A 13,119-nucleotide genomic window follows, 5' to 3' on the forward strand; every position below is an offset into this window, starting at 1 on the left:
TGATCTCACTCATAAGTGGAAGATAAAAACAACGACAAACAAACACATAGCATTGGAGATTGGATTGGTGGTTACCATAGAGGAAGGGGGGAGGGGAGAGGGCAAAAGGGGTGATTAAGCTCACAGGTGAGGGGACCGGGACAGACTATAATTAGTTTTCGGGTGGTGAACATGATGTAATCTACACAGAATTCGAAATATATTATGATGTACATCCGAAAATTAAAAAAAAAACAAGTAATTCAGACAGCATGTTTCACGGACGAGCTTTTATTAAAATTGTACATAGATCTCACACTTAAATTTTTTAAAAAAGAACTTCCTTTTTTCCTAGTATCAAAATAGTTATCTTTTTTAAATACCTTGAAAAACTTTAATACATCTATTTTGTTATATATTAAATATTCTCCTAAAATCTCAATCATTTCTCTCCCGTCTTTCACTCCTAGAACCCTGCCTTACTGTCACAACCACTTTTTTGGCATCTTTAACGCTTTATCCCAGAGAAGCATCACAAGGAAAAGAAGACTTTCCTGTTAAGTCCACTATTTAAATTTTTTCTTAAAAAAAGATACAAAAAGGAGAAGTCAATGACAATATTTGATTTGAATTGAAGATTCTTATGAACTAGGCTTCTCCACAGAGTTACACTCTAAGGTGTGCCAAATCACTCTCCAGCACAGGTACTCAGGCCCTGGAATTATTTAAACAAAACATCAGTTCTTGCCCCGAAATGGAAATGCTGACCCAACAGCATCCTCTTGTGGCCAGAAGTATAAAAGCACCCAACAATACAGGAAGATAATTTGGACCAAAGGTGTGGGAGTCTAGCTGGAGAGACCAAAACCATTTATTTTCGGAGCTCACAAGACAACTGGCTTCCCAAAAGCCCACTCTAACACAGGCTGCCTAGAGATGCCCAGTGCAAAGTCGTGAGACCGCAAGCCCCACACGAGATGGGAATACAGCATCATAAGCTAGACTCAGGCAATGTCTTCTTCCGACCTAAGGAGAGAGTGTGGTATTTCACCTTTTGCAAGGTGCCGAAAGAAGTCTGCTCCCCGGGAGCGCTCCTTTGTGACGTGCCAAGGGTGCTGCCCCTTGGAGGCCTGCTGGCCTTGCGAGGGAGGTGGAGAGAGCTGGGCGCTGACCGGACATCTCTCTCCAGGCGGCTGGCCGGGTCCCCTGGGATCCTGAGGGGTGGAGACCAGCCCTGTGCCGGCTCATCAACGGCCCGGCTCAGCCTGCCACTCACCAGGGAGACTGAGGATGCCTGGGGGGCCACCTCTGCCCTGTCATGATTCTTGTTCTCCTTCTTCCAAAACACAGACCTCAGAAGGGTGAGGGTCCCCTGGGGGACTCTGTCTGTCTCGGAGTCCCTTCCTTCCGCATTTGCCCTTATCTTGGCAAAGGTACCCCGGTGACTGTCTGCACTGTTTCTAGACAATGCCATTGTCCTCAGAACCTCCTTGGGGGAGGGCGCTCTGCCGCTGCTCCCTGCCTGGCCACCTCCCTTCCAGTTCGCGGTCCTCTGGCCCTCCGGCCGGGCTCGCTTCTCATTCTCCATCGAGGGCATCACCGCAAGGGGTAGGTTGAACTTTTTGGGAAGCCTGATGTCCTGGCTTGCATTTTCCTTGAGTTTCCTTGCTGTGTTTAGACCATCTGAGTTTCCAGGGGCCACGCAGTGGCTGGGGTGGCCTGAGGGGCAGGACACTCCGGCCAGTACTGTCTCACTGGCTGGCCCACTATCTTCACCCTTAGCAGAGAGGGTGGTGTTAGACTTTGGCGCTGCTGACTTCTCGTCCCCACCAGCAGCTCCTGTCAACAGCTGCACGATGGACTGGCTGGTGGAGCGAGGTCTCCGTCTGGACTCCAAGTACTCCACCAACTCGACAGATGCACCGAGTGGTTTCTCCCTGGGTCCAAAAGACCACCGGAGGGGCATGGTCTTGAAGGCCCCCTGCTTGGCTCTGGAAGGGGTGGGCGCCTTCATGCTAATGCTTCGGCCTCGTACGCCCCGTACCAAAGGCCTGGACTCCAACCCTCCTGAAAGAGACACCAAAAGCATCAGTGTGCAGATAGCCCTCCAGCTGCAATAGAAGTAACTGTGATGCCAGTCATCCAACAAGGTTGGGCACCTCTGATGCATCAGGCGCTGTGCTGGGCAGTGGGGACACAGTGAGCCAGACACACATGGTTCCCGCCCTCGGGAGCATCAGTGTTTTCACCCACCATTCCATGGAATCAATTTACTTATTTGAAGTCACAGGGCAAGCCAGTGTCAAAGACGGTAGCTACGTGCCCAGGCAGCACAGACTCCTGATAAAGCTGAGTCTCTGAGGCATCTGGCCCTAAGACTTAACCTCGTTTTCATTCATCCTTAAATATTCCCATACAGAATGCTCAGCCACAGTCCCCACTTTTCCAGGTCAAATTAGGTGCTTGCACCTTTAAACGCAAGAATCTCAGATATCCTACCCTGGGCTAAAAAAAAAAGTGAATCGTGTGCTTAATTTTATCAGAGCTGCCACATATGCCTTCACTGTGCATTTTGCAACATTTGTATATAGTTGCAAAGACGTCTTGGATAAATACTGTTAAGTGAGCAATAACGTCTAGAAAAACATAGTACAATCCAACTTGCAAAAATATACACACATATATGTGTGTGTCTGTGTACAATGCATGCATGTGAAAACACACAAACAAGCACAGAGAAATAAATAGTAAAATGACAAGGTGTAGAAGGGGCTGTGGGGGTGCTGTGTATGACTGATTTTCTTCTTACTTCTTTCCTAAGTCTTGATGTTTCCCAACGCAACGTACATATAACTCAGGTTGTGTGTTTTTCTCAGGAAACACTCATCGGTTACAATAACAATTCCATTTACAATAGCATCAAAAAGAATAAAATACTTAGGAATTAACCAGGGAGGTGAAAGACTTGTACAATGAAAACCACAAAACATTGCTGAAAGAAAGTAAAGAAACCGTAAATAAATGGAAACACATCCTATGTTCATGGATAGGAACACTTAATGTTGTTAAAATATCAATACTACCCAAAGCAATCTAGAGATTCAACGCAATCCCTATCAAAATCCAAATGAGGACTTTTTGCAAGAACAGAAAAATCCATCCTAAAATTCATATTGAATCTCAAGGAACCCCAATTAACCAGTTGTAAAAAGACAAATACTGTATGATTCCACTTTATGAGGTACTTAGAGGGGTCAAAATCAGAGAGACAGAAAGTATAAAGGTGGTTGCCTGCAACTGTCAGGAGGGGTGAATAGAGTTATTGTTTGTTTGGTTGGATTTTTGGTGAGGAAGATTGGCCCTGAGCTAACAACATCTGTTGCCAATCTTCCTCTCTTCTTTTTCTTCTCCCCAAAGCCCCACTACATAGTTGTATATCCTAGTTGTAGGTCATTCTAGCTCCTCTATGTGGGATGCTGCCACAGCATGGCTTGATGGGCAGTGCATAAGTCCGCACCCAGGATCCAAACTGGTGAACCCCAGGCCACCGAAGTGGACCAGGCAAACAGAACCACTGAGCCCCAGGGCTGGCCCCAGGAGTTATTGTTTAATAGGTATAGTTTCAGATTTACAAGATGAAAAGAGTTATAGCAATAGATAGCGGTGATGGCTGACAACAATGCGAATGTATTTAATACCGCTGAACTGTATACTTTAAAACGGTTAAGATGGTAAACTTTATGTGTATTTTAACACAATTAAAAAAAAAAAGCAAAAGAAAGGAAACAGTCACCAGTCATTGTACCATTAAGATGCCCCGATTGACAAGATGCCTGCAATCGCTGAGAAAAAAAAAAAAAACCTTCAACTGAAACAGGCAACCCACAGGGTACAAGGACAGCCGCGGCATTTAGAGACAGACCGCAGTTCGGTGACGTAAGCCTTTCACCCACAGCTGACGGCTCCCATCACGGGAGATGAGAGCGACTCCAAAACGGAGCAAGGACCGCGGCCACAGAAAGCCCCGTAAGCAGCACGGCCCTGGGACGCGCTGCATGGAGAGGGCCTCCCAGGGGCACAGACGAGAACTCGAGAACTCGGGGCAGGGCGGCCGGGGAGCAAGCACAGGGGGTCACAGGGCGCACGGCCCGGGGGGAGCGCGGCGCCACCAGCCAGGCCTCCCGGGGAGAAATGACCAGAAGACAGAGGAGCAGAGCGCCCGTTAACAGAAGGAGCCTGACAGCATCCCAGAGGTTCCTGGAGAATACCACCTTCCAGGTTTTTCACAGATCATTTTTACTATTTTTTTCTTTAAAGCATTTCTTTAGATTAGCCAGCAGCAGACACAATTTCACCCAAGATGCTTCGTAATTTCAGTTTTGACCGACCCCATTGCCCCACCATGAAATGCCCAGACCCTGGGGTAGAAAATGCCCTAGGGTCTGAGATGAGTGTGCAGGTGTTTTCCTCTTCCGTGGCCCTGGGAGGGTAGAAAGAGCAGCTTTGTCTGAGGACAATGCTGTGACTTCCAGCCTTTCAGAGAGAACAGGCCTGTCGCCCTGGCAGGTGGCGAGACGCCTTGGCAGCGGCCTGAAGAGCCCACAGGCGGGCGGTTCCTCCTGGTAGGAAAGGGCCCGAGGCCCGGCCCGCATCACCCCGCGGCTCCCTGCCACGGGACCACAGACTCCGACAAAACTCCTCTCTCCTCTTTCTCAAGACAGCAGTGAGGGAGCACCCGTGCTATCTTCATTTTATTTCATTCTATTAACTGGACTATAACAAGCTCTGAGAGAGTGAGAACTCTAGATAAAGGGAGAAACAGACGGCACAAGGACAGAAGGCAAAGTGACAGTACCCACGCTGATGCCCTTCTGTTCGCCACCTATCTGGCTCCTGGGGGAGGGGCAAGGCCCACCGCTACTCCTCCGGGGAGACCTCCTGGGATGCCAGGAGCTAGAGGCAAAGTGGTGTTCAGAGATGCCTGAGCAATGGCTCCTCCTGCCGTGATATCTGTGGCCTTGCTCACGCCCAGGCTGGCTTGAGACCCCAGAAGGACCTGGAGTCTGGAGCCACACTGAGGACAGGAAGAGTTAGCTCTTCCTGAAGGTTAGAGAAGCGCCAGGGCACCCATAAGGAGCCTCCCAGGTCCGGGACAGGCCTCCTCCCACAGGTGGCGCCTGCGCAGCAGGTGGCCATGGCCCCGCCCACAGCCCCGCCCACATGGAGGCTCTGGAGCCGCAGATGCTGCCCCGAGAAATGCCACGTCTGCTCCGATGGCACTTTTTATCCTCGGCCAGCGGGCTCAGGCATCAATCCGACCTCACACAGTGCGCTGTGAGCAGGGCGGGGGCCTTTCCTCACCAGCCTTCGCCCACCTGCCACAGGACGAGGCTTTTCCACACACTTACGCGTTCAGTAAATATTTAATGAGAGCCTACTGTGTGCCAAGGACAGTTTTCAGTGCTGGGGAAAAAATACAAAGTGCCTGTCCCTTATGGGGTTTGACAAAAACCAAAAATCTAGGCTAACAGGGGATGTCGTGGTGGGAGCTATGAGGAAGAAGGAGGCGGTGAGAGGGGGGAATACAGGGTGGTAAGGGAGTGGGGAGTGAGGAAGCCATGTGGAGATGGGGCGGGGCAAACAGGCTCCAGGCAGAGGGAGTAGTCAGTGCAAAGGTCCTGAGGCACATGTGAGCTCAGGGAGTCAGGGAAGCAGGAAAGAGACCACCATGGCTGTAATCAAGGGAGAAAAGGGACCGCACTAGGGGTCCTCATCTTCTGAGCCCCAATTTGTATTTGGAGACGTCTCTGACTCTGGTGGCAGAGTGCAACCTGGGGCAAGCCAGACCCTCAAACTTCTCTCTGGCCCCCTAGAAGGTCAGGAGAAGCTACACAGATGAGCTGAGGCTTGTCCAGCTCTGAGGCCGAGCCAGCAGGACGAGGCTGGCGAGGGGACAGGCTGCCTCCAGAGCTGAGGCCACAGTCCCTTCCATCACTCCAAGAACCATCGCCACTCAAGAGAGTGTGGAGGGGAGCCCTGACGGGCAGAAACAGGAAAATCACACACACAGGGGGTCTTGCAGTCAGAGAGGAAGAGAGGACAGAACCACCAGAACAGGCTCCTAACGAAACAGCTGCCAGAAGAAACAGACCACCAAAAATAAAGGCTCTGGAAGACATTCAAGTACAGAATAGCAGGGGACCAAAGAACGTGACTTTCAGGTTTTAAAATAAAGTAAATGAATTGAAGACATGCAAGGTCACTGTTGGGACTCAAATTAGTGGCATGAAATTATCTCGAAGTTTATGAAATTTGATAAATTTCACAAATCTCATAATTGTGAAAGCCATGTCTCATGCCATAAAGCAAAATGACAAAGAGAAATCACAGGGAAAAGCTAGACTTGGGGGACAGATACAGGCAAAACACAGGAATTTGAAAAGCAGGAGAGCCAATAATTAAACAAACAAGAACATTTCCCTGAGAGAAGCCTGCCTCTGTAGGAGGAGGGGCCTCCCCGAGGTCCAGCGAGGGCTGATAAACAAAACACAGACTGAGGCATATTCTGGTAGGATTTCTAAACTTTCAGCCAGAAAGAACAAGTGACTCTCACGTGAAAAGAACGGGCTTCTCACCTGCCACCCCGGGGCCTGGCAGACCGTGGGAAAACATCTACAGATGCCTGAGAGGCAAGGACGGCAGCCCAGCTGCCGCTCACTCCCCAGAGAAAGAAAACATTTGTGGCTATGTGGAGTTAGAGAACATATCACACACACCGGAAAAGAACTCTGCCCAAACACTGATGACTCAGAACTGAGACCTCAGGACAGAGGAGGGTGACGGAAAGGAGACAGACAGTCATGTTCAGTGGACCCTGCAATCCATGGACCACCCACCTCGATGGCGGATGGATGATCTAGAAGGTGTACCACAAAGCTAAGTTAGTGTTTGGGACAGGAGAGGGGGTGCAAGAGGAACCCTAATGAAAGTCTGGAACAGAGGACAAAACTAAGAGCTGGGGATCGAGGTGGGGGAACTCCCAAAACAGACCAGAGGGAACACATGAAAGCATTTCAAAGCTCTCATTTTGGGGGGGAATGACATGGAAGCATCCTATCAGTCTCATTTTATCAGGGGCAAGGAGAGAAGGCAGTGATGAAGCAGAATGAGTCCCAGAAAATTGCTGGCTTCCCATATCCATGTAGTAACAGGAAAATGCATTTGATCATAAATAGTGAGAAGGATAAAGTTAACAATTAACAAGATGGAGTAAAACAGCAGGACTTCCAAATGAACCAGGGGGCAAACGGGGAACAGACAGCAACACGATCAAAGCAGTAAAAATAAGGAAAAAGACAAAAAGAAACAAGTGATAGAAAATTTTTAAGTGAAATGAAATCAAGTTTTCTAGTGGTTACATTAAGTATGAATACACTGAACTCTCCCTTTTTAAGACAGGCTCTGAATTTTTGACATTAAAAAAAAAATACCCAGCAATATACTACTTACCAGAAACCTCTTAAAAGTAACTCTAAAAGAAAGGATTTTTTATAGCAAAAGAGAAGAGTAAAATGATACCAGGCAAAATGCAAACAAAAAGAAAGAAGGCAGGGGTGGGATTATCAATCCTGAACAAGGTAGAATTTAAGATTAAAAGCATTAAGCAGGATAAAGAGCAACATTATAATGAGAAAAGGCACATCCATCAGCTTACAGATACCTCTTAACAAAGCAGCTAACAATATAAAGCAAAAATTATTAAAGTTCTGGGAGTACTTGACTAAAAATACAGCTTTAGAGGAATATACCTCCTTCCTAGCCAGGCAGTGCTGGATGAGGTCAATTTAAAGACACAGGAAATGAACACAACAACCCACTCACCCAATTTAATAGTCATGATATGAAGCTCACATCCCTCCAATAGACAATATGCATTATTTTCTGTGTACACAGAACATCGACAAAATAATAATCATGTACTTACTTGATCACAAAAAAAAAAGAGAATGATTTTTGAAAACCACATTCTTGGATCACAATCCACAAAATTAGAAAAAAAGAATAAAAAAGTGACCCAAAAATCTTAAATACTTGAAACTCCCAGATAACATTTAGATCAAAGAAGAAATCAAAACTGAAATGACGTACTATCTGGAAAGTGCTGAAAAAGAGGAAAACAAAACCTGTGCGGCCCAATAAGGGCCACAAAGGAAATTCACCAGCAGGGCACACACACTGGGAAGCTGAGGGCCCTTACGGACAGGAGGCCTCTGGAGGACCCTAGATATTTTTTCACAAGTTCACGTTTTTATAAAAATTGTAAAAGTAAGATACTTTTATATCTCTTTTCTTGTAGAGCCTCTCCCGACACCTGTCCCCAGTTATATAAGGTGCGGTCCCCTCAGTGCTTGGATTCGTTCATTTTAGTTTCAAATACCTCCATAATTTCAACGTCCCATAACCAGAGCTGCCCGAAGGACGAAGTTCCCAAGCTCACAGTGTTTCTCTATAGAGCACGACTGGCATTTGGGAGGGACAATTCTGTACTGAACGGGACCATCCCCGGGCTTGGCAGGACATTTAGCGTCCCTGGCCCCACCCCAGGGACTACATGCCACTAGTCATCTCTATTCATTTTGACAGCAAAAAAGTGCCCCCCCATACCCATGGGGAGAGAAGGTAGTACCCACCACTACTGAAAACCTAGAAGCTAGATTTTCATCTGGCCCAGATTTAGTAATAACAAGAAAATAAGGCTGGATTTCCAACCATCTCAGGGCTTCTCAAACAGGTTTCAAAATCTATCACCATTTCATTGATAGCCTCCCGCTGCCGTTGGAGAACCATGTTGAGAAGTCAGTTCGTCTTTTGAAGTTGCCTCCTTGTGGGAAGGTGAAACACATCTCCCCTTGGGAGAACCAAGAAATGGCCCGAGATCCTAGGCCACTGGAAGAAACTGGGATGGATTTCTGAGCCTGTCAGAGGCTCATGCTGACGGGGATGGACAAGCGTGGGAAAGAAAGCCTTCTATCTTCGCCAGACACTACCCTGAACGTGCAGTCATCAAAATGCGAGAGGAAAAGAAATGCCCGGACAAGGCGAGTAAGAGCACGATGCCTTCTACAGTCTGTCTACACAGGAGTGTGTTCTAAGGAAATCAGACAAACACAATACACACCAAGAGGTGTTCCTATTAGCATTCTGTCTAATGGTGAAATATTGGGAGCCCAAATGCCAGAGATTGAGGAATAATTAACCAAACTGTGATGCACACACCATTATAAACCAGAAGGTTGGATGCAATACTAATCTAAAACGACTTGCAGCTTTAAGATTCTATCATTCTATTTATCCACTCACAAATATGTGACAAGAGCCTGGCACTGTGTCAGCTACTTGGCTACAACAGTGACATAAATTATAAAGAAATGAGCAGCTGATAAATAAACACATACATTATGCCCCAACACATCCACTCCTAGGTACACGCCCACCAGAAGTGCAGACATATGTACAAGAAGACGTGAACAGAAATGTTCACAGCAGCGTTACTGGGAGTAGCCCAAACCGGAAACAACCTCAATATCTAACCTCAATACAATGAATAAACTAAATGCAATCTATTCTTACAACATGGGAGATTTTGACGAGGGAAATGGTGCAGTCCCCAAGGTGGAGGTGCCACACAAGAACACCACAGACATTTCCCAGAGACAAGCCATCCTATGTGCTGGATTTGGGGGGAACCCACAAATAACTCAAGAATCCATAAATCCACTATAACTCAAGGTGCTTCCCCCGATGACAAGCCAAACTTCTCCAGGTCATACCAGGCGAGCCTCTGCATTCGATTCCAGCCCATCCGTGAACCCACAGAAAGGAGGAGGCGCTTCCTGCCGCTCCACCCCTCGCAATTTCTTCCCCAAATCCCTGCTCTTGCTTTTTCATTGATGACAGTCAACAGACAAAAGTGTCTTTCTCTCTCGCTCTCTCTCATATGTAATTAAACTTTGCACAGAGGATCTTTGTCTCTGAGTTGTTATGGGAAATTTTTGACAAACGGAATAAAATGAAAGGAGCATTGATACACACAACGTATATAAATCTCACAAATATCATCTTGAGCAAAAGAAGCCAAGTAAAAAAGAATGCATCCTGTGGGACTCCAAGTATATACAGTCCAAAACAGGCAAAACCATCTATGGTGTTAGAGGTCAGAATAACACTTCCCTCTGGAAAGGAGAGAAATGGTAACGTTGAGAGGGATACAAAGAGGGGGTGGGGAGGGCCTGGAACTTTCTATTTCTTCCTCTGGGTATGTTCGTTTTATGATAATTCCTCAGATGCACACTTGTGAGTAGTAACATTACTATATGTACTATATTTCAATGAAAAGTTTGTATTTAGAAAACTGAATCAGGCACCAGTGGGGAATATGGAAACTAAAAGTAATTAGAATGTGTTGCCACTTTCCGATTGAAGGAACGCACCAGCTAAAGACACACAGACACACACGCACACACACTTCTTACTGAAAGACTGTTTCTGTGGTTATCGTCTTGTTCTCCTGCACTATCATCACTTTTTCCCTCTAGACTGGATCATCTGAATGCCAGCTTGCTCTAGTTTTTTCTATTTGGCAAAGAAAACCAAAAACAACTGTCAGCCCACATTCCTCTGAGCTCCTGCTCCTTTAATCACAGTCCTGATGGAGCCGACACCCACTGTCACCTCTCCAACCCGGTGTCTTCTCCACCTTTACCGCTGGCTTCCATTCTCTCCCACCCACGACAGATCCTCTTGGCAAGACACTAGTGACCTTCCGTTCCAGCCTGGTGGGCACTTACCATCTTCATCTTACTCAGCCTCTCAACAGTATGTGACACCGCGGCCACTTCCTTCTTGAGAGATCCTCCTCTTCTGCACCCGTGACCACATTCGCCCATTTTCTTCCTGTCTCCCTGGCTGCTCCTTCTCCGTTTCCTTGCTCAACCTCTAGATGCTTGAGAGCTCCAGGGCTTGGTGTGAGGTCTTTACTTTTTTCTATCTTTACAGTTTTCCCAAGAGAGCGAAGCCAGCCCTGGGCCTTTAAATTCCATCCATTTGCTGATGCCTCTCAACTCCTTATTCCACTCCTTAGGTATCATCGTGGCTTGGATGTCTTACGGGAGCCTCAAAATCACCACATCAAAATTTCTTGATTTCCCATAAAGTTGACCATGCTCTTACCCATCTCTTTCCCATCTCGTGAACTGCACTACTGGTTAACGAGTTATTTAGACGCTAAGCAAACAATCCTCCTTGATGACTCTCCCTCATACCTCATACCAGCAAGTCCTGTTAGCTCTGTCTTCAAATATATCCAGAATCTGACCATCTCTTAGCTAAGACGCTTGTCCAAGCCGCCACTTGCTCTTGCCTGGACAAGCACACAAGCCTCCCACTGGCCTTCCTGCTTCCACGCTCGCCCTGCTGTGACTATTCACACAGCAGCCAGAGTGGGCTTTGTAAAAAGATAAACCTGACTGATCACTTCTCTGCTCAAAATTCCCCAACAGCTACCCACTGTACTTGGAATAAAATGCAAACTTCATACCAAAAGCTGGGCCAAAAGCTACATCATGGACTGGCCCGTTTACCTCCTGTCTTTCTCTTCCTTGTTCACAGCTCTGGTCTCCCCTGCCTCTCACACTCATCCCAGGCTCACACACAACCCACGTTCACAAATCCCACGCTCACACACAACCCACGCTCACACACATCCCACGCTCACACATCCCACGCTCACACACGTCCCACGCTCACACATCCCACGCTCACACATCCCACGCTCACACACATCCCACGTTCACACATTCCACGCTCACACACAACCCACGCTCACACACATCCCACGCTCACACATCCCACGCTCACACACGTCCCACGCTCACACATCCCACGCTCACACATCCCACGCTCACACATCCCACGTTCACACATTCCACGCTCACACACAACCCACGCTCACACACGTCCCACGCACACACATCCCACGCTCACACACATCCCACGCTCACACATCCCACGCTCACACACAACCCACACGTCCCACGCTCACACATCCCACGCTCACACATCCCACGCTCACACATCCCACGCACACACACGTCCCACGCTCACACACATCCCACGCTCACACATCCCACGCTCACACACATCCCACGCTCACACATCCCACGCTCACACATCCCACGCTCACACACGTCCCACGCTCACACACATCCCACGCTCACACATCCCACGCTCACACACATCCCACGCTCACACATCCCACGCTCACACATCCCACGCTCACACATCCCACGCTCATACATCCCACGCTCACACATCCCACGCTCACACATCCCACGCTCACACACGTCCCACGCACACACACGTCCCACGCACACACACGTCCCACGCTCACACATCCCACGCTCACACATCCCACGCTCACACATCCCACGCTCACACATCCCACGCTCACACATCCCACGCACACACACGTCCCACGCACACACACGTCCCACGCACACACATCCCACGCTCACACATCCCACGCTCACACACATCCCACGCTCACACACATCCCACGCTCACACATCCCACGCTCACACACGTCCCACGCTCACATCCCACGCTCACACACGTCCCACGCACACACATCCCACGCTCACACACGTCCCACGCACACACATCCCACGCACACACACGTCCCACGCTCACATCCCACGCTCACACACGTCCCACGCACACACATCCCACGCTCACACACGTCCCACGCACACACATCCCACGCTCACACATCCCACGTTCACACATCCCACGCTCACACACGTCCCACGTTCACACACATCCCACGCTCACACATCCCACGTTCACACATCCCACGCTCACACACGTCCCACGTTCACACACATCCCACGCTCACACATCCCACGCTCACACACATCCCACGCTCACACACATCCCACGCTCACACATCCCACGCTCACACATCCCACGCTCACACATCCCACGCTCACACACGTCCCACGCTCACACACGTCCCACGTTCACACACATCCCACGCTCACACATCCCACGCTCACACACATCCCACGCTCACACACATCCCAC

General features: G+C 48.5%; 1 protein-coding gene across 3 annotated transcripts in view; it reads right to left on the reverse strand.

Moving 5' to 3' along the window:
- Positions 1-249: 249 nt before the first annotated feature.
- The window catches only part of USP43 (ubiquitin specific peptidase 43), a 61,028-nt gene continuing 48,158 nt past the window's right edge, over positions 250-13,119 (reverse strand). For all 3 annotated transcript variants that reach the window (XM_070482337.1, XM_044745582.2, XM_014864095.3), the window contains one exon: positions 250-2,046. In XM_070482337.1, coding sequence (XP_070338438.1) covers positions 971-2,046 — 1,076 coding nt within the window. In that variant the 3' untranslated portion in view covers positions 250-970. The remainder of the gene's footprint in view (positions 2,047-13,119) is intronic.

Source organism: Equus asinus, chromosome 13 (assembly GCF_041296235.1).
Source record: "Equus asinus isolate D_3611 breed Donkey chromosome 13, EquAss-T2T_v2, whole genome shotgun sequence".
NCBI lineage: Eukaryota > Metazoa > Chordata > Mammalia > Perissodactyla > Equidae > Equus > Equus asinus.